General features: G+C 43.5%; 1 protein-coding gene across 3 annotated transcripts in view; it reads right to left on the reverse strand.

The window, feature by feature from the left end:
• Window positions 1-20,884, reverse strand: part of ebf1a (EBF transcription factor 1a) — a 68,392-nt gene that overhangs the window by 36,810 nt on the left and 10,698 nt on the right. For all 3 annotated transcript variants that reach the window (XM_088293794.1, XM_088293793.1, XM_088293795.1), the window contains exon 7: window positions 807-888. In XM_088293794.1, the coding sequence (XP_088149920.1) occupies window positions 807-888 (82 nt within the window). The remainder of the gene's footprint in view (window positions 1-806; window positions 889-20,884) is intronic.

The following is a 20,884-nucleotide window of genomic DNA, read 5'->3' on the forward strand; positions in this document are numbered from 1 at the left end:
AAAAAGATAAACGGCATCGATTGAACTGGGGGCGCGAGGAAATACAAAGGGAACTAACTCAGAGGACAAAGCGAAGAAATCTGTACTTAATCTTGATCTTAATTGGGATCAAACAACAATTAAAAATCAAGGGAAAAAATACACCTCATATTAATCCATTGATTAAATCCAGACTTTTATCCGAATCTTGAAAAAAAAAAAAAGGATTGTCTCTGCCCGTCCAACAGCCTACCACAAAGTTCATGGAGATCATTTTCGTAATGAAGTATTTTTTGGATAATTCTGACCATTAACTAAAGAAAAAATGTCTCATTTTATATTGGATTTGTTGAATTGCATAGCATTTTGTGTATTAACACATTTTGGCCATTCACCGTAGAAGATGTAAGTTGTTCAAACTTCTATACTTCTTTTGTTTAATTGTAGCCCATCATAACCAATAACACATTTGGCACTCAGCAAAGTGATGTATAGGTACTGGGCTCAGATTTCTAATCATAAAAACCAGAATCAGCACAAAGAAAGAGGTGACTATAAATACAGTCAATCACGTCTGGAGGAATGGCCGGGAAATCAAAACGACCGGCTGAAAGAGTCTCTTTGTGGAACTGATAGGAGTCAGCGGCGTCATGATCATATTCATTTATCCCATTGACTCAAAGACAACAGCTCATGTATAAAGGTGATTGTAGATACTTTTGCTTGACTTTCAAAGCAGATTGATGTGTACGATGTTATATGTATACTTTCTCTTGATTTGCAGCTTAGACCACGCAGTCCATTTGGACGTTTTAGTTGCATGTCACCTGAAAACGCCTCATGTCTCGAGGGTTGCCGGCATTCTTCAGACAGTTCTGGTTGCACTTCAGGAAGAACTTGAGGAAGAACCTACACGTACACACAGAGAAAAACAAAAGATGAAGAAATTAGTTGTTGAGATTGAAAAAGAGCACCTGTCTGTCAGTGAAACTATTGTGTCGGTGCTGAAAACATAAAACGGGAGGAAAACAAAATAAAGCAGCAGCAGTGGCAGACAGGGCTCACGCACTGCATACCGCAGTCTCATCTATCAGTTCTTTATGACAAAAGGCAGTTTTGGATGTAAAAACTGCTCCGGGATATTGAGTAAGATGCTACCTAGTATATCCATCTTGGGGCTGCTGTCACAGCTTGCCATAAACTCAAATGGGCAGATGCAGGCACCCCCGCCCCCCCTACCCTCCCTTCCCCATAGCAGAGCCCAGTGACGGAGGTTGTACTGTAGCTACTATGCAGCTCAGTGTTGCCATTCCTGCCGCTCTCAATCTCAGTGTGAGAGACCACATCAACAGCACCTGCCATGCATTATTAATAGGCTGAGATGGCAAGTATGGCTACCCACATCAATACTTAATGAGGGAGGGAGGAGGGTGGGTCGGAGTAGTAAAGGAGGGTGTGTATGCGTGGAGGTGCGGGGGTGTGTGTGGGTGTGTGTGTGTGTGTGTGTGTGTGTGTGTGTGGGTGGGTGGGGGCACCGGAGGCCTGAAAAGCAGAAAGAGGATGGCTGGCAATTTATTCCCTAACATACACATTCACCCCCCCACCTCCACCCTATTGCTTGAAGCCTGACAACTTCTTCCTTAACAGATAGTACAGTAAATCTCTCCTCGCTTCACACTGCTGCATTGTCTGTCTACCTGACAAATAAATCACACTATCAAATGAACGACTAATATAAACAGCACTGTGAACAAATAAACAGGAACCCTCAAAAAAGGGGATTTTTTTTTTCCTTTTTTTTTTTTACAGAAGAAACGCTACATTTCCTGATCATGCCCCTCCTCATCCTCCCTTTGAGGTAGCTCAAAGAAGTGCTGACAGCCGAAAGTGCTTACAATACAGATCTCCACCAGCAAGAGAGAGAATCGCTCCTTTGCTCAGCTTTTCTTCCTTATGTCTTATTTTCTCCCTTCTGTTCATTTATTACGGCTGGGATTCTGCAATGGGCAGCGCCTTTGGAGCCAACTTGCCTTAGATATATAATCATGCACTGGCAAACGTGTCACATGCACATATAGCGACATGTCAAGTGCAGACACACAGGAGAGGGGAAAAAAAAAACAAGAAAGAGAGACAGAGATAAATGGTCAGAGCAGAGTTCCGTCTCATTTCACGAGCTGCCCTTCTGCTGTGTGCATCTGATGTAACTCAAGAACTTGTGAATTTATCCCTGACAACTTTTAAATGCATGACAGCTGGTTAGTGGTAGACGCTGTTCCTTAAGCAAAGAAGAAAAAACCTCTTATGATCTGAATAACAAAGTGTCTTTTGGCGCTGCCTTCTTCTTCCCCCTCCTGCTTTGTTTGTGTTCTGATTTACAATCTTGTTGGTGCAAAGAAGATACACTAAATCTGAAAGAGAAGGGTGGGGGGGATGGGGGGGCGGTGCAAGAAGAAACCGATGGGAAAAAAAGGACGAAGTAGAGGGTATGTGAAATCCGAAAGGAGAAACAGACCACCCTCCTGTATATTTTAGAAGCAGTGGACCAATAGCTCAATAATTCATGAAGCTGAGAGATGGAGTTTTTTCTCCTTTTTTTTTTTTTTTTTTACAGTGGCTGTTAAAGCCCACAGGCTGATGGTCTCCTAACTTCCTTATCCATGACGGGTCAAAGGGCATCTTCGCAGACAGCTGCGGACTACATCCTCTACCTTCCTATCGGCACCTCCTGTTTAATTCATTGACTCCAATCTTTCCCCAAGTGTCCTCCTTTTCCTCCTCGGAGGCGTTTATGATCGTAGAATGATGCATAAGTGAAAGTAGGAAAGCTAAGGTCACTGCAGTCAGAGGTGACTAAATCAGCAGGTTAAATATCAAGTACAGGCGGTGGGATAAAAAAAAAAAAAAAAAGGAGATGGTGCTCGATATCAGCAGAGACGCTCAGTGCAAAGAAGGATAAGTTGTTATGCTTTATCTGCCATGCCATATGCCAGCGTGTCCCGCACATGGATCATCTGATTCATTATTTACATGACTTAAGGTGTCTGGAGTCAGTCGTACGGAAACATTACAAAACTGCAGCATGTTGATTCCTCACTGGTCTACCTCATCACCACGGGTGTCAGGGGACAGAAATCAGCACTGCGTACATTTACAGTGCATAAATCGACATAGTGGGTGGCTGTGGACGGGGGGGGAATAAAGGGCAATGCATGTTGGGAGGCAATAGCAAAGAGATTACCGTAAGGATTTATGGATAATCTGATTGACAGATGACCAGTAAATATGGACAGAATGTTGATGATAGCCTGTAATTTGTTCTTTTATTTCATCATATTTTCATCGGCTAAAGATTATTTACTGAGCTAGATTTGTTGTTCTTCTCCCTGTGTGGATTTAACTATGAGGGAAAAAAATGAAAAAAAGTGTTGTTGCTGGGTTGTGCAGGTACCCAGATTTATTACAATTTTTGTTTCTCAAGTTTTGTTGTTTTTTGGGGATTTTTGTGGCTGCTTTACAACTTGCCAAAATAAGCCTCTGCAAAGGATGGGAAGCGAAAACAAAGATGAAATGTTCACGTGACTTTATGTGGACTGTTTCACACTCAAAGCATGTTAGCAATCTAAAGAGTGTGTAAATGTTTTTTCAGTTTTACCAGAAATAAAACTGTCAAGTTATTTTTACACTTGACTGATACATTATTTTGAAATGTCACAATTTACCTTTAACTTTAAACAAAGGCAATTATGACAATAATTTGACCTAGGAGCATAATTTATTTCACTTTATTGCCATTGTATATCAATTGAGAATTGAAATATGTTCAACTTTAGAGTTTCCTCAATAATGTTTACTTTTGTGACCTTATTTTTTGTGGTGTGAATTGGACAATATCATTCTGTTTTGTTTACATTATTCCGAAACACACAAGTTGGTCATTTGTAGATTTTCTGTCCCAGGACTGTTTCAAAAGCCTTAAAATGAACAATATTCCTCTAGATTGCCTCAGCACATTTTTGCATCTGCATCCAATTGAGGCCCCAGCGAAGCTTGTTTTTTTTTTTTTTTTTCACCAGCCTCCAAATTTGTGCTTAGCACTGTTGCAGGTTTCACGCTGATTTAACTGCACTGACTCCACTGCTACAAATATTACCACTGCAAATTGCTTCACGGGCTGGATTAAATGAAACAAAACCATTGTAGTCTCCTATAATTAGCCCCCCCTCCTCCCCGACAACTCCCAAATCCAGAAATGACTGTGGAAGTGAATTTGTGTAAATTACTGCTCGGCCTCTTGACGGCACATGGCAAAAATGTGTAGCAGCGCAAACGGGTGAATTACACATGCAGTGGAAGTGTAATGCTGTAGTAATTTAATGATCTCACACTTTCATCATGAGCTGGCATTATTTGTCACTCTGGAGCAATTAAACACAAAATCACCCACTGCCCATAAAAACAAAACAAGGAAAGCAATTATAACACAACTTTTAAGTAATCCCCGTAGCATCTAAATATTATTACTCTGGTGGAGATACAGAATGTCTATGTGATTAGCCAACAGCAAGCAAGCCTCAAAGGGACCATTGTGTTAAATTCTCTAATAATTTTCCGACATTAGTCACAAATGAGGAGAACAGTATACTTCCTTGTCAAATTTAACACGGGGGGAACTTTACAACATTGCAGTTTTATCTACCTCAGTAGTTCCAGTTGATTCATCTTCTCTCTTGTTCTCATTGTGTTGCACGTCTTTGTGTCACATTTCTTTATTATTTGCGCTCTCCCCCTCTCTCTCTCTCTCTCTCTCTCTCTCTCTCTCGCTCTCTCTGTCTCTCTCTCTCTCTTTTGCTCTCTTTGCTGTCAGTTTTCTTACATTGCTGACGCACACTGTAAGAATAGTGATGCCATAACTCAGCCTTTTCCGCCTCTCTCCATCCATTTCTGCCAAACACATCATCTCCACAAGAAAAGCACTGTATCAGGCCCCTAATATGCTTCATGAGGTGTGTAATTCAGTGTGCTCCGGAGGGGAGCCATTTATCTCGAAGGTTAACTAAGTGACACAACAGCACTTCCCCGTGCCTGTTAACCACCATGGGACATGTTGAACTAATCTAGGCAGGTAGAGGAATGGGACATCCTCCGCTCTGGCAATTAAGCGATACGATTGGTTCAGGAAATCCATCCTAATGAAGTCACTTTCGCCACAAATTAAGTGTAAATATTTGTACGGACGATGTAGTGCCGGGGGGAGGAAAAGTGTCATACACAATGTCCTTCCTCTGTTTTCCGCATTTTTTCCCTCTCCAAGTGTGTCATTTCTCGTATTCTTTCTTGGCTCTGCAACTCTCTACTTCCCTCCTTCCGCCATGCATCACTGACACTTCAACCGTGAGCCTGCCTGCCTGGCTGCCTTGTTTTCCTGGTGACCTGTCTGCCTTCCTGCAGTACATATTTAAGCCTGGAAGCGCACACACACATAAACACACACGTGCACTAATTTAGGGAGATTTATGAGGGGAGCCTTGCACCAGGAGCCATGGAGGCTGACCCCAGGGGTGTAGGGGGCCACTGGGTGGGGGAGGGGCCCTGGCTCCACAGGAGGGACATTAATAATCCAGAACCAGGTCTGTCTCTGGGTCTGGCCCTGGGCCTTGGACACTAACACAACTGCAATGGCCCAGTTTACATTGAGGTCCGTGTATGATACAGACAGACAGACAGATAGACTACCAATCCATCTGATAGATAGATAGATAGATAGAGTGCAACTCCTCAAAGTCATGTTGTGCACCTCTACATTGCCCTCATGTCTATCTTAAGTGTCATGATTTATTCAAATAGAACATCTCACTACGCTGAAAAATTCATTCCCAGCTTGGTCGTCGCATCGCCCCATCCTCCCTCTTCTCCGTATCTGCTGCCTTGTCTGTGCATGTCATGTCAGCCGAATTTGCCCCGTCGTTAAATATTTCTCAGAACAAATGGACCCTGGAGAAGGGAGACGTTGGGTCGGGGGAATCGGCACAGTGCCGTCTCCGCTCTGAGAGAAGCCCCACTTGGGAGAGATTGTCGGTCGCCTTCCTCCGAGTTGGAGTTGCAGTTCTAGCTTGGGGACAGAAGTCCCAGAGACACTTAACAAATTGTGTTTCATCCATTTCATCTGAAAAGGATCATTCAAAATTCAGCTGAGAGAACGCTGAAAGACAGGCGGCGAAACGTGTCCAGCTTGTCGGTGCTGGCTTCAACAACTTGTGGCTCGATGACATTGCTACCGGTGACCCGGTTTTTACACTGTGCCACATTGAGGGGTAAAAGTCAGCCAAATAAACATCAAACATGGACAAGTGTGCGCTTTCATATGCCATGAGGAATAAGTGGCTGTCTGAATGACGGACAAGCTTGGCAGGCGGTGCTGATTGAAACACTTCCTCTGTCGGGCCCGGCCCATTAATCTGATGAAGACAGAGACAGAGCGCGCCAGGCTGAGACACACAGAGGCGGTGAGAGAGCGAGAGGGAGCTGCCGGCCTCCGGATCAGAGGAGTAATGAAGGGTCCTGGTCCTTCTCACCTCAGCGCCGTCCTGCCAAGCTGCGACACTCCACTACCCTGTCCAGCCCAAACGCTGCACTCGTGGGACTGACCGGTGAATAATGGCCCTGTCATCAGCTTGGGTGGACGCCACCACACAGCCCCAGGGTGTGCGTGACCGCGTGTGAGCGTGTATTTGCGCCCGCCCGCGAAGCTCGCCACTCATTCAACCTTAATGTTCCCTCCTCTAACGTCAGTGAAGAGCGTATTCATATTGAATAGTGTTGATTTAAGTACATGTTAAACTCGATGCATAATGCATCGACTAAATATAGCTTGATAAAGAGCATTGTGTCAACCCGGGACCAGCTCCATACATTGTGGGGATGAATGTAGCGCTTGCAAAAGTTCTTTCTTTTTGTTCCATTTAAGCAGTGTATTAAATCATAACGATGACTACGAATGCACATGGGCTCAAGGTAATTGTTTCTAAATGTAGTAGGATCAGAAATCTGAAACTTAATTAGTGCGCCGTGTTTGTTCTCGGGTGAAAAGTTGCTCCTCCAATGGGTCTTGAGGGAGGAATATGAAAAGAGAGAGTGAGAAATGTGAATATGTGCGTGTGTGTGGATGCAGAGACGGCCTGATGCTGATGCTGAGCGCAGACCTGTCCGTGTACATGCGCGCTTGTGTGCGTGTACGCGTGTGTTTTGGCCTTGCGTCCCTCTGTGTTTATCAAACATATTACAGCTCCTTCTAGATTCCTCACCTGCACTCCCCCAGCTTGCTACATATGGCCCACCAATCACAAAATAAGGAATCATGCATATATTAGCATAGTTAATGGCCTCCCCTCTCCATTTAATATGCAAATTTTCTGAAACATTACTGAATGCCGTCTGTTCTAAATGAATAAATTTGAATCGCAATTAGAATAATCCTTTATAATTAATGAAAACTGTCAATTTTGGTTCATGAGTAATTTGATTAAAGTGGTGATGGGACACTTATGAAGTTCACGGGGCGGCGAGGAGTGTGAGCTCATACTTGCACATGCAAACACACAAGCTGCACGGCGACCAACAGTGGGGCTCGGGGTGCATTATTGATGACAATGATTAATAAACTTAAGAAGGTGCTTGTCACACATGGTGAGACCCCCTCCTCACCTCTTTTTTAAGTCCCCCCCCCCACACACACTCCTTTGCGCTTGTGGAGCAACAACAGATCAATCTGGCACCTGACAGAGGGGGAAAAGTGGGGGAGTGATTGAAAAGGTTTAGCGGCCTCATGGCGCTGTGTCACTGGCCTGTCCGTCCAGTGGGAGAGCCTGATGGACTGTCACACAGGGGCCACCAAACACACGCACACACAGACGCACTCGCACTCGCAGAGTCATTACAAGGTGTTTAAAGGCTTCCCAGAGGAAGGCACAGGGCAGCGCTGCTGTTTGCTCACTTTCGTTCGTATATCACATACATTAAGATGCTATGAGGAGACTAAAGAGGGCGACCGGTTTGTAACTGTTCATATCCAACCCCTTCTTCACCATTAACCCTCTCATGCTGTGCGATATGTTGCTGAAGCGCCTAATGGCGTCACTTAAAATAGGTTCACTCAACTGTGGGCAACTGTTGCAAATGCATCGACACCAGTACGACCGCACGAGTGTTTGCGCATCAACTTGAACACGAGTGAGCGTGTTTGCATGGCTTCAACCCAATAATAATGGTGCGGATAGTGTAGCGCCTCACAGACTAATTAGTCAAATCACTGAGAAAATAGCAGCCGGATAATTAATGGGTATTATGGCATTCAGAAATCACTGCACTAATTGGGAGGGAAGTGAGCCTCACATTTCCATACAGCAATACTAGCGGCTTTATCCGTCCGTCTATCTATCCGTCTGTCTACCTACTTGGCATGCTTGCTTTTAAAATCAGCCCGCCAACAGGCAAACATAATTACCCGGCGCACGCTCACGCATCCAAACATATATACAAAATGTATGCGTAATGTATCATTTTTGCCGGATGGGCACCATCCAACTTTACCCACAAAGAGTCAAAGATCACCACACTAAACATATCTGTAGCCTCTAAGTTATTGTTTTATGTTTTATGAGTGAGCTGCCATCATATTGCTTTCAGAGCAAAAAGCGCCTGATGCAATTGAATCGGCGAGTAATATAATGCATCTGAATAATTCCCCATTTTCTGTGTGTGCGTGTCGCAGCACAGAAAGCCCCTTGACACACATGCATACATGCATACACATCCTCAATACGTTCTTCTTAACCCTATCAGACAGTGGGACGATCAAAATAGATTTGCATTCAAATGCCACATGCTCGCTATCAAATATCAAATCAAGTCGCTGAGACAGACAGCCAGTCACCTCCTCCTTTTTCCTTTCGGGGTCCCAGGGAGTCCCGGTCCCCACCGGACGAGCTCTATCGAAGAGTGACAGGCTGCGGCCGGCGCTTGATTGACAGTCAGTTGAGGCTTCGTTTTCCACGCCACACGACAGCCCCTTCCTGCGCCCACACACTCAGAACTGCCTCGGTTCACCTCCGCCATCACCCCTGCCCGCGGACGGCTGCCTGCATCCGCGACAGCCGCTGGGCTTGTGCCCCGCAGGCTGCACAGCGCCATACATACAAATCACAGTGTGTCAGTCCTGTGAAAGGGCCCGGTTTGACGTTGTCCTTGTAAAGTCAGGCACCCCCTTGAAGCGGCTTGAATCTGAAGCCTGCTTCCATTTCTTTTCCCTCCTTTTCTAATATCCACACACAAGCAGACACATTAGGACACTTAAAAGAAAATTGCAGAAATGGCTTGTTTCCTGGTTAACGCAGTGCTGAAGGGCAGTACCTCACAGAGTCACAATATAAATACATCAACAACAACACAAGCAGACAGTCAAGACACACTACAACAGGCCAAGACCCGGGGCCTAATCTCACACACTCAGCAAGTACACCTGGTTAATGTTAAGAGGGCAGTTATAGTCAATTACATCCCCATATAACGCATAAACCTCCACCCCGCCTGTGCCGAGAGAGTAATTGGAAACAGGCGCCCGACTCACCAGGGTCCAAGTAAAAAGTTAACTTCCCACCCCTGACGTTGCCATTCACGAGAACTCTTCTGAAGGCCCCGGGGCAAATGTAAAGGGGGAATTGGAGGAGGGGCTGCCATTTCCACATACAGCAGTGAAAAGTGCGGTCGGATATGAAGTCATATGAGCTACGAGAGAGGAAGACAAAAGTAATAGGATGGAAGCATGAAGGCTTTGTCTATGGGTTTTCGGTGGCGGGTCAGGGTGAAAGGGTGATCCAGTGGTTTGGGTGGGGGTGTTGGGGGAATGAGAGGAAGGCAGACAACGGTTGTAAGTGGGAGTTTGAGACTGACAGGTGACATTACCCTGCGTCATGGCTGGACGGACTGGGGGACAGAGGGCTCGATGGTTATCCAAGCAGAGAAATGTCACCGTCCAGACGTCACACACACACCAGCGCGCACGCACTCACACGCACACTTATGCATACAAAGTCCACACGCAGATACAGGACAAAGGAGCCTGGAGTCTTTGAGCAAAAAAAAAAATAGCGAGCGGCACCGGACAGAGATAAAGAGATTGCAGCTTCTCCATTTAAAATAGGAAGAGATGAGAATAAAAAGACAACGTGAAAGAAAAAGCAAAGAGTCAAAGACTGATACAGCCTTGCATTTAATGGTACTATCGTCTTTGGACACAGCAGCTTCTCCTCCTCAAGTTCCTTCAATTTCCTTTTTCATTATTTTTTTATTTCTTCACAATCTGTTGTCTGCGGTTTTCATTAAAGCCTAACCTAATTTTGGCAAAGCTTATAAAATGTCCATATTGCTGCTCATTCGACCCCATTGATTTAGCGTTTGGTTAAATATTCACGACTGTGGATGCAATTAACATGCTGTTAATGAATAATTGATCGCATCTTAAGCGTCCATAAAGCTCATGCATATTAATTATTGAAACAGGAAATATGAAAAAAACAACCTTCCTTGTTTTGCCTCAATCAAGCTTCTTTCATTTTTCTTTAGTCAGGAAGGCATGTGGAAAGTATTCAAGAGGGAAAAGTGCAGTGTGTGTGTGCGTGCGATTGCGTGTGTGTTGCAGGAGGCAGCAGGCAGAATGAGCAATGAACACTATGCAAATGCCTCCTATAAAGACCACTTTAACAGCTCTTATACGGCTTTAAGATGCTCGTCAGTACATCCATTCCGCTCATGCAAACATCTGAAAGTACAGTATGTAACAACGCAAGCAAAGACTGATACTGAATTTTTTTTTTTTTTTTTGGGCAGCAGTTTCCTATTTTGTTAAGTTGTTCTCACAACAACATTAAAGAGTTAACAGCCTAGCCTGGCAGAATGTCTTAACTCTAAGGCTAGCCAAAACCGCAACACCTTCTACAACATGTAATTCGTCTCCTCGATAAATGTTGAGATGTAACACGCGGTGCGGCACTGAGCTCTGCGGGATGAAGATGCAATGTAATTAAGAAAAGAGAAGAAAAAAGTGAAAATTTCCCATCTTAAGCAGAGAAAATACATACAGTAATTGTGCATAAGTAATGAATGGTTTGGTTAAACATTTTGGTATTCAAATATACATTGTTTAATTTTTCCTGTGTGTCAAAGTAGATCTTTTTTCTTTTTTCTCTGCTAATTTCTGTTAACAAATTTATCCATCTATCTATCTATCTATCTACAGCAGTGTAAAAAAGTGGTTAGCATGTCTGCCTCACAGTTCTCATGTTTTGGATTTGAATTCCAGAAGCTTTGTTATTAATCGTTCATGAGACAGAAAAGATCAGACAAATATGCATAAATATATATTGTGTTGATATATAATTTATTTTGTCTTAATTATCATATTTGGTGTTCGATTAAACCAAAAGTAATTAAAAGTGTTCAAGTAAGATTACTTTCATATAATGGTATCTGGATTACGTTACGGGCTGCATTTTTAACAGGTAACTGTTAACTGTATCGGAATATGTTTTTTAAGTCACTCTCCCAATCCTGATTCTGTGTTTATGGGGTAATGATCACTGTTCTGCACACTGAACCATAATATCTACAGACATGTGTCTCTCGCTGACGCAAGCAGTAGATCTTTGGTCCAATGAATATCACCCTGCACGGGGTGTGTGTATTTATGCACATGGATCCAGGGATGCTGGGGGCAGGGTTACATTTATTAACCATGCACTCCTAAACCACTGTAAAATGTTTTGACATGAAAAATACATCCCAGAAGCAACCACACACTCCAGGAAAACACCAATTTACATCGTCGCTTGTTATTTATTTAGCATGCCAGGCTCTTGAAGGTGTGTGTGGGGGTGTGGGGGTGTGGGGGTGTGTGTGTTACTCTCCACCATCTCCTTCTGAGATACATCACTAACTACTCTGCAACGTCGGTGCCTTGGAGCTAAAAGTGACAAGCCGTCAATTGTGCTTCGATTTAAAAAAAAAAAAAAGAATCTTCTCGTTGTCTGCGTGCATGTCTTCCGCTGTGTGATGTTGGTTTGATCAAAGAAGCAGCACTTTGGTAAAAATAGGAAGACACCATGCTGCTACACAGGCTGATGAACAATGGCCAGACTTGTGCAAAAACAGTCTTCACGTTTCTATCCTTCGTCCGTCCATCTCTGTCATTCTCATTATCTCCTGCGTTCTCTCTCATGGTGGCTGTGCCGCCGATACACAGCCAGCAGGTAAGTAATGTCTTGTGTAGTTTTATAGAGCAGAAGAGCACCGCTTGCAGGCTATATCGCCACTGTAAAGAGTTTTTTTTCTTTTTTTAATACAAGAAGAGGAAGTGGCTGGGTGGGGGATAAAAGCAAGAAGCATACCAGCAGCAAGACAGAATATGATAGAAAGATGCCCCATGCTTGTGTTTCATCTCATCTTAGCAGGTTCACCTCACGGTGAAATTCCTCAAACGCACCTTCAGTCATCATTGACGGAGGGGGGCTTAAGAGAATGGGACGAAGTAGAAAACCGTCAAAGTAAGCAAGAAAGGCGAAGGCGGGACTTGCGCACGGCAGGTGGATCTGGCTGTGGCTAATTCTCAGGGTGTGGGAAAGCGGAGCACCTAACACAGGTTGGCCTGGTTTCTGTAATGAGTTTGATTCTTCTTCTGCCTGCTAAGTCTCACTGGGGACCGAGGCTGCATAATAACATCTTACACGCTCACACACATGCGCGCACACACACACACACACAGGTCTATGGGGAGCTAATTATTCTCACCTGTGTTAATTATTGCTGTAAGCCAATCAGTGGACTCTGTGCTAATTAGGCAGCATTCGGTCTGATTAGTGTTTTGCAGGCGGCTCCCCTCAAACTGTTATCCACCATACTAGTGCCCTCAGGCGAGAGAGGAGAACAGGTGGATGCTTGCCCTGCGTGCATGTGTGTGTGCATGTGTATATGTTAGCGTGTGCACACTCATCCTTCATAATAAATAACTGAAGGACAGCTTGGATTCACAATGAAACAAAAGTCTACTTTTGGATTGAAACTTTGGAGAAACAAAGCAACTTGTGCTGTCAATTTCTCTCAGTTAATTGGTCCTGGTTTGGGGTCATTTTCTTTTATCTGGACAAACAGCCTTGCTGCCCTTTAAGTTAATGAGGGATGATCCAGGATCAGTTCTGTCACTAATGGCTGCCTTTGCCAGGATAACCTCTCAGATTGATCCACACATCACATATGAAACCTTTGTTGTGACCCGGGAGTCATATTGTGTGCTTGTGAATGTGTGTCTGTGTGTTTGTGCCTTCGGCACATCTTTTTCTTTTAAACAAACAAAAACGAAAAGGGCGTTCGGAGAAGAAGAGGTGAAAAGTGTAAAACGAAGTGCCTGCAGAGATTCTCCCAGCTGAAAAGAATGAGAATAAAATGGGGAAAGAAGAAGAAAGGGCGAGAAGAAGGCTGGAGGAAACCTTCCTCTTATGACACGATTGATTTTCTTTCAGATGCTTGAGCCTGTCACTACTGAACACTTGGTCCCCCATTCCTCCTCCTCCCCACATGCACACACGCACACGGACGCATGCACTCACATGCACAAACTCTGTGCCCTGACCTCCACGTGTGCCTGCTGGTCCATACTGGGTCTAATGACACGGGGCCTCCCACAGATCAATACAAGGCTGTCACTCACCTGGCAAGCCCACACACATAAACACATCACAAAGATGCCGCACACACACACACGCACACCCCCGCACACGTATGCAGGGCGTATATACGCACATGGGGTCAGGTACGCGTTTGCACATTTGTGTATGCTGGAAGCGACGTTTTCTACAACCTCAGCAGATGCCCTCCGCCACCCGCGCACACCCCCACCACACAAACACACTCATACACACATTGGACGAAAGCCATATTCTCTCCCCTCAGCCATTTTCTAAGCGCCCTGCTCCCTCACCATGAGCGTCAGGGTCCTGATGTAATATTGATGAGCAAGGGTGGAGGCTCCATAAAAAAGTGATAGGTCCTTGTGATTGTGAATTACAAATTGTCATCGATTTAACGTCAATTACCGCATACATGGAAATGCTCTCAGACAAATAAAAAGGGGACACACAAGCTTTTAGTTGAGCAGAGGGTGTGTGTGCGTGGGGGCGGGGGCACCAGCACACCCTCTTGACTAACTGATTCCATGTCATTCAGTCATTCAGCACCATCACTTCCTGTGTCTTTTTGTCTTTCCTCCGCCTCCTTCTCCACTGTTTCAAGCACTCATCCTCCACTCGCCATACACATCTCAAGTGGCACTTAGAAAACCAGACTGGGGCACGAGCCAAACCGTCCGCGCAGGGCTTCAGTGTGTGTTGCGTGTGTGTTCATTTCTCTCAGTGACAACGCTGGCGACATTGTTGTCTCAAAGAAAACTTGACAAATCATCACCAAGCCACAATTTTCCCTTTAATTCCTGGCCAGCAAGATAATAAATAAAACGCACTAATGCGTAGCGTTTGGAAAACTCTGGGTGAAAACATTTGTTGTCTTTGTTGAATCACTAATTATAGTTTAGCACAACAGAGGGCAGACGCAGGCTAATTCACCATTAGGCCGTTTGGTGTTTATTAAACTTTTATAATATGATCACTCTGATAAGGCCACAATTGTTTCCCACGGCGTGTGTGATTACACTGTTGTACCTTTCAGTCCCCTTATAATGGTTCCCGCCGAGTGTGTGTCCATTTGTTTGTATGTGTGAGTGCGTGTGCATGTCTTGGAGCATGTGGAGTAGTGTTTTCCATTTCTCATTAGAGTGGCACAGACTCCTGCTGCAGGGTCAATGCATGGGGAGAGGTGTGTGTGTGTGTTTGAGGGGGAGTGGGGTGGTAATGAGAGGAGGAACATAATACTACGGCGTCCATTAATGCTCGGAGGCAGTGACATTAGGCATACTTAACTAATAGAGCCAGTCTCTGCAATTACCCACTGTTATCTCTGCAGCTTTAGAGGGGAACCGGCTTTAATAAATGTTTGTAGTAATGTGATAAATGCCAGGTTTGCTCATTTGTAATCAACACTGCAGGACTGCGAGGGGGGAAGCGGGCGCATCTAATTGTTTTCCTTTGGATTCCAGAATGCGGTCCTGTGAGAGGACACAAAAAAGCAGAGCATCTTTCCATCAGAGCATCTTTCCTCTAGGTACATCTCTCCCTCTGTGTGCCTGTCTGGCTGGTGAATCCTCCCCATGTCTCTGTCTGCACGCTCAGTGGGCTACTGTTACAACTGTCCTCCTGTCAAACAGACAGAAGCAGACACTCACCATCACGTCTCTGCCTCCACTTCTTTCCTCCTCTCTCGTCTCCCTTTCATCCCCACCCGCATCAGAGGCGGCGCCGTGATTGTTCGTGTAAACATCTTGTCACACTAACAGAGGCGTCATGACAGAAGAGAGACGCGCTTCATTAACGGCAGCGCTTGGAAGTATGTCTCAGCGTTTGAATGCGGGAGCTGCTAGGGAGGCGTATGGGAGTCGTGGATGGGGTCAAAAGCAAGAATCAAGTGCAGGCTCTTTTATTGTACAAATAAGACACAATTTAAGGATTCCCGCGAACCTCTCTTTACATTCACCCCTGAATAACTGCCAATTAAGGAGCAAGTAATTACTTGCAGCAGAACACACTGTATGAAGTTGTGAATTTCACTAATAGGAAGGAGAGGCTGCATAGGAAAGGAGCTAAAAAGTTTTTAGAACTTGTAATTCAATGAGAAATTCACACATAGCTTTGTAGAAAAAGCTGATGAATAGCATACCCATATCAGAGCGACCCGCAGATATTACACAAATATTCCACCTCTGATATGTAAACTGGATTGAGGATGACATCTGTGCAAAGTCATCCGAATTTATGGCAATGCCAACGCTTTTGTCCACAATTTCTCCTTGAAAAAGTCCAACGTCAAACAAAATTAGTAGTTTCCAGGCCACAGTTTAAAATTTTACGATATAAATACATTTTTGTTGGTCCGAGGGGTGCCCAGTACGCAGATCGTGAGCTACCAGTAGCTCACCAAGGGAGTGTCGGCAGCCCTCATGGCATTAACTCAAATCACTGCCAGCCCTCCCAGTTTTATACTGTTAATATATCCGCCTGTCAAGGGCTGTGAGTTAAAAAAAAAAAAAAGAAGTAGACTCCCACGTATCAACCGTTGAAATTTGTCCCTTGTCATCCACCTGTTGCATACTTCCCCCCACATATACACACACTTCTGCAAAACAATGGATACACACTTTAAATAATTCTAAAATGGGTTTTTTATCATATTTTGGTCGTTTTACAACATGTAAAAGAATTTACAAACAGCATTCTATTGTTTCGTCATTGCCTGTTCTCAAACTGCTGTCCATTCTGGTTCAGGCAATGCCGACAACGAGAAGCAATGAAATAACACACATCAGGAAACAAGTCCCTTGATATTTGCCTGCATTCACGTTCAGTGGTTGCTCTCAATTCAGTGACTGTTGCAGGTCTCATTGCACAGACATTGTCTTTTAGGTATCCGCTTAAAAAAAAAATGTGGTGATCCCTAATTCGAGTGATGGCGACTCGTGTTGGTGGTTCTTTCTTGAAACTAAATTGTCTTTGCAAAACTGCGTTTTCAAACTTCCCGTACCATTTTTAGAATGGATCTCCTTTCTTCAAAGTTTAGTCTGGGTGCCATCATTTGGTTCAGTGGATTCAAACAAATTATTATCAGCTATTAAAAGGTCTATATTTTTTTGAAAACACCATTTCAATGTTTTCATCCTGTTATATTGATGAGAACAATTTATGTTGTCCACATAAAGAATTCAAAATATATTCTTAATAAATAATAATAATAAATAAATAAATAAATACATAAATAAAGTAGATTGATCATTTAGACTTGGTCATCAAGAAGCTCATGTACTGCAAAAATTGTGAGCACCCAAGACCTTTTTGTCAAGATGTATGGCTGGGAATTGTGGAGAATATTCTGTCTTAATTCTGTTGCCAAACCCAGAAATTAATGAAGGATTGTAACATTGGTTGATGAATCACGACATATCATCGCAATACTTTGGATATCATGGTAATATGCCTTCTAGATGTTGAGAGCACCAAAACAAAGCAGTTTGATGAGACGCAGAAGAAGTTGAAATCTCTCTGAGACGATGTCATAGCTGCAGCTTTTCATCAATAATGTTCCTGCTGCAGTATTTGAGAACCAGTAAGTGTTTGGGCTTTGAAAAAAAAGTGAATTGAAGTTTCATTTTAAACATCACTCCGTCTCTTATATAATGCATCGTTAAACTTATGCGAGTTTTGTATCTCTATCTGAAACCTAAGCATTTACAGCAATTGTTTTTGCTGTACTTCACGTCATTGGAAAAGGACACCAACGGTGTCACTGGAATGCAAACCCCTTAAAATATGGTTAGATAACTTGATCTTGATTTTATACCCTCTATGACCTTCCAAATCTCCTTTCAGGCGCACCCTTAAATCATAGAAAGACACTGTTGGAAAGCTCATAACTTTGTTCAGCTAAAAATATGAATAAAACACACACACGCGCACACCCTCACACACACCCACGCGCACACACACAAAATTTGGATATACATGCTATTCATTGGACAGCCGTGTGCATGTGTATCCGTTTCTCTCTCAGCATTGACAGAATAATAGGGCCCTACTTTGTGTATTTTTACAAGGCCCATAATTCTTTGTAAATGTGCCCGCATGCAAACACGCTCACTTCTTTGCCTGCAAGCCTTCTGTATTAGTGAAGACAATAGCCAGAGGAAGAGAGCGAGGGAGTGGTGTATCAGGAGCAAAAGAGGATACAGGAGAACGCTGCACTGTTAATTGTTTTCCAAAAAAAGGCTGCGAAGGTCTCTGCGTTTGAACTGAATGTCACCTCATGTAAATCAAGGCCGCTATGCAGGAGAAGCCAGTAACTGGGATAATTAGCATGACTCACCCCCGCGTCACACGCAGGAATCGACAAAGATGCGAGTAAGAGTGTTCAAAAGCGGGAAGACTCCTTGTGTGATTAACCCCCCCCCACCAAAAAAATAATAAAAAACAGGAGTATGAGTGGGAGGACCAAAGAAAAACACATAGTCAAAAGGGGCATAGAGCAAAAGAAAGTAGAGAAGAGACGCTCGGGTGGCAGTCAGCAAGGCAAACACAAGGAGGAGCGAACACTCCTCTCAGTGAGGTCAAGCTACTCAGCCAACAAACAAACAAGCACAGACGCTAAAGGGCTGAGGCGGTGTAAAACAACAAAGTGTCTGTCGATTGCCTACGCCTTACTTTGTCTCCCCCGTCAGTTACATAAACACAAACAAAGGCCTTTAAATTCGAGCTCGGCTTTTTGAAGTGAAACAGTGATATGTGCTAGGTCTCATTTGTCGATGATTAATGCAAAATAAAAAAAAATAAAGAATATATTAGGGGAGAAGGAATACATACATTCCTTTGATGAATGCTGCTGATGACCATAATTGTCTACTTGCTGACGTGCCTGCTTTAGGTTTTAATTACGTCTCTTGAAGAATTGTTTTGTACCTTAACATTGCAGCTTAAATTAGTCACGCTCAATGTCTTAAAGCTGAAACAAGGTTGGAGATAATGATATGTTTTCTTAAGGAGAATAGACATGACAAATTTCTTAAAAAAGATCTGTCCAGTATTCTTGAGTTGCACGGCCCAAATGCTCCTGTCACTCTACATATACAGAGCAATGAGAACATATTCATCTTTTTCTTAAATTAATTTACTATTTTGCACACTTTCCCACGTCACTGTTTACGATGATCAAACAAATGCAAAAACGAATTAAAGAACAGATGAGAAATAAAGTGATTGACAGTCCGAAGTCTGGAAAAGGTTACAACTATTTGTAATAACTTTAGGACTTCAGCGAAGCATAGTGAGAGCCATTATCCACAAATGGAGAAAAACATGGAACAGTGGTTAACTTCCCAGGAACGGACGGCTGTGAAAAATTAACTAAGAGAAGAGCAACAATTCATCCAGGAGGTCTCAAAGGAACCCAAGACATCAGCATCTAAATAACTGCAGAACTCGCATTCCTTATAGTAATGACTCAACAATAAGGAAAAGATGATTGAGAGATCATGAGAATATTCTATTGATGGACGAGAAGGTGTGTGTCTCATTACATCGGGCTTAAATTGGAAGACAGCATTTCAGAAAAAGTCAAACATGGTGGTGGTAGTGTGACAGTCCAGGAGCTGTTGTGCTAATTCAGGAGTTGAATGAAGGCTGTGATTGATGGAACCATGAATTCTGCTCTTCAACAGAAAATCCTGAGGAAGAATATATGACCATCAGTTTGTGACCAAAAGTTGAAGTCCAAGGGCTGTGCACGAATCTGTGCTTAATCGAATTTGGATTTGAGTGGACCAGGTATAATTAGCCAGCTAATAAGCATTAAATGAGGATGCATTGTGAAGTACAGTCAATAAAGCTCATCATTACTTTGCTGCCGGCCTCTCGGTCACAAATGACGGGAGTTAGAGACATCTCCCCATCAAGGTAGCCCAGGGTCCAGGTCTACAAGCATTAATTGACAGCACCAACAGGTGTAACAACCAACCTTGGGCTCAACCTTTGGACATGCTACAACGAGGGTCCCTGGTTGACGTAAGCCATTTTAAACTAAAAAGAAAAGTGCTTCTGGAGTTCGAAGTGGCAGATAAAATGTGAAAGTGTACTTTCTGGTACAATAGATTCGTTTTCAATAAGTGAATGTGATGCTTTGTATTACACAATGGGCACCATATGGTGTAGATGAAGTGACACACAGTATAAATTTACTCCATATACCATTGTGATCATATTTTATTTTTCATTTGTCTTTGCCAAGTCTTTATTTGGGAAAAGTACAAGGAGTAACTATTTGATTCTATTTGCCAGTCATTGATTACTGTCAACATGAATAGGGAATCTCTATCTAAAGGGTGATTCCAAAATAGGGAAGCAAATCTTCAAATCTGTACCTTTCATGCTCCAAAGGGCTTCTGTTGTAAAGAAGCGTGGGGAAAAAATGGAATAGATTGAAAACGCTTAGATTAATATGTTGCTGGTGAAGGTGACTCAACCAGTTAAGAGGTTTAGGGTGCAGATGTTTTTTTTTATACAGGGTCAGATAGCTTTGACTATTTTATTCCTATTAAATTAACTGATTATATATATATATATATATATATTATTTTTTTTTTGTATATATATATTTTTTTTTTTATTACGTTGACCTGAGTTATCTTTGTCTATTTATATTAGTGAAAGTATACAAAAAACTAAGAATTTGAGAGGAGGGCAAACACTGTTTCACAGCACTGTATGGGCTCCCACCTTCCCACTCCCACCATCGGCACCGCCCACCCCACCCCCCCACCCACTTCATGTCGTGCAGGTCTTCCTTCCATTGTGGCGTGTGAAACTGAGAGCGACGCTTACATCGCCTGGCCAGTGATCCATTCTTCCTGAACAGATTGATGAAAAACAATCAACAGACTATACATTGCGTTTGGACACAGCGGGTCAACACAGCGCTCATCCTGGACACCTGGACTTACATCCTGGGCTACGACGCTGAGGTAACCCTCCCTAGAAGAGGGCCTGGAATGGAGACGGCCTGGGAGGAAATGAGACGCCAGCTTGGGGGTATCGAGCTGGCATGAGGCGTACTGTCTGTGTTCTCACTTAGCAGGAGTAAACAATGCATCGTTGGGCCTGAGATCAGGGTGTGTACGCATGTGTGTGTGTAGGGGTGTGTGTGTGAGAGA

The sequence above is a fragment of the Idiotropiscis lumnitzeri genome, chromosome 4 (assembly GCF_059441095.1).
Source record: "Idiotropiscis lumnitzeri isolate Australia: NSW breed Sydney's pygmy pipehorse chromosome 4, RoL_Ilum_1.0, whole genome shotgun sequence".
Classification (NCBI taxonomy): Eukaryota; Metazoa; Chordata; class Actinopteri; order Syngnathiformes; family Syngnathidae; genus Idiotropiscis; species Idiotropiscis lumnitzeri.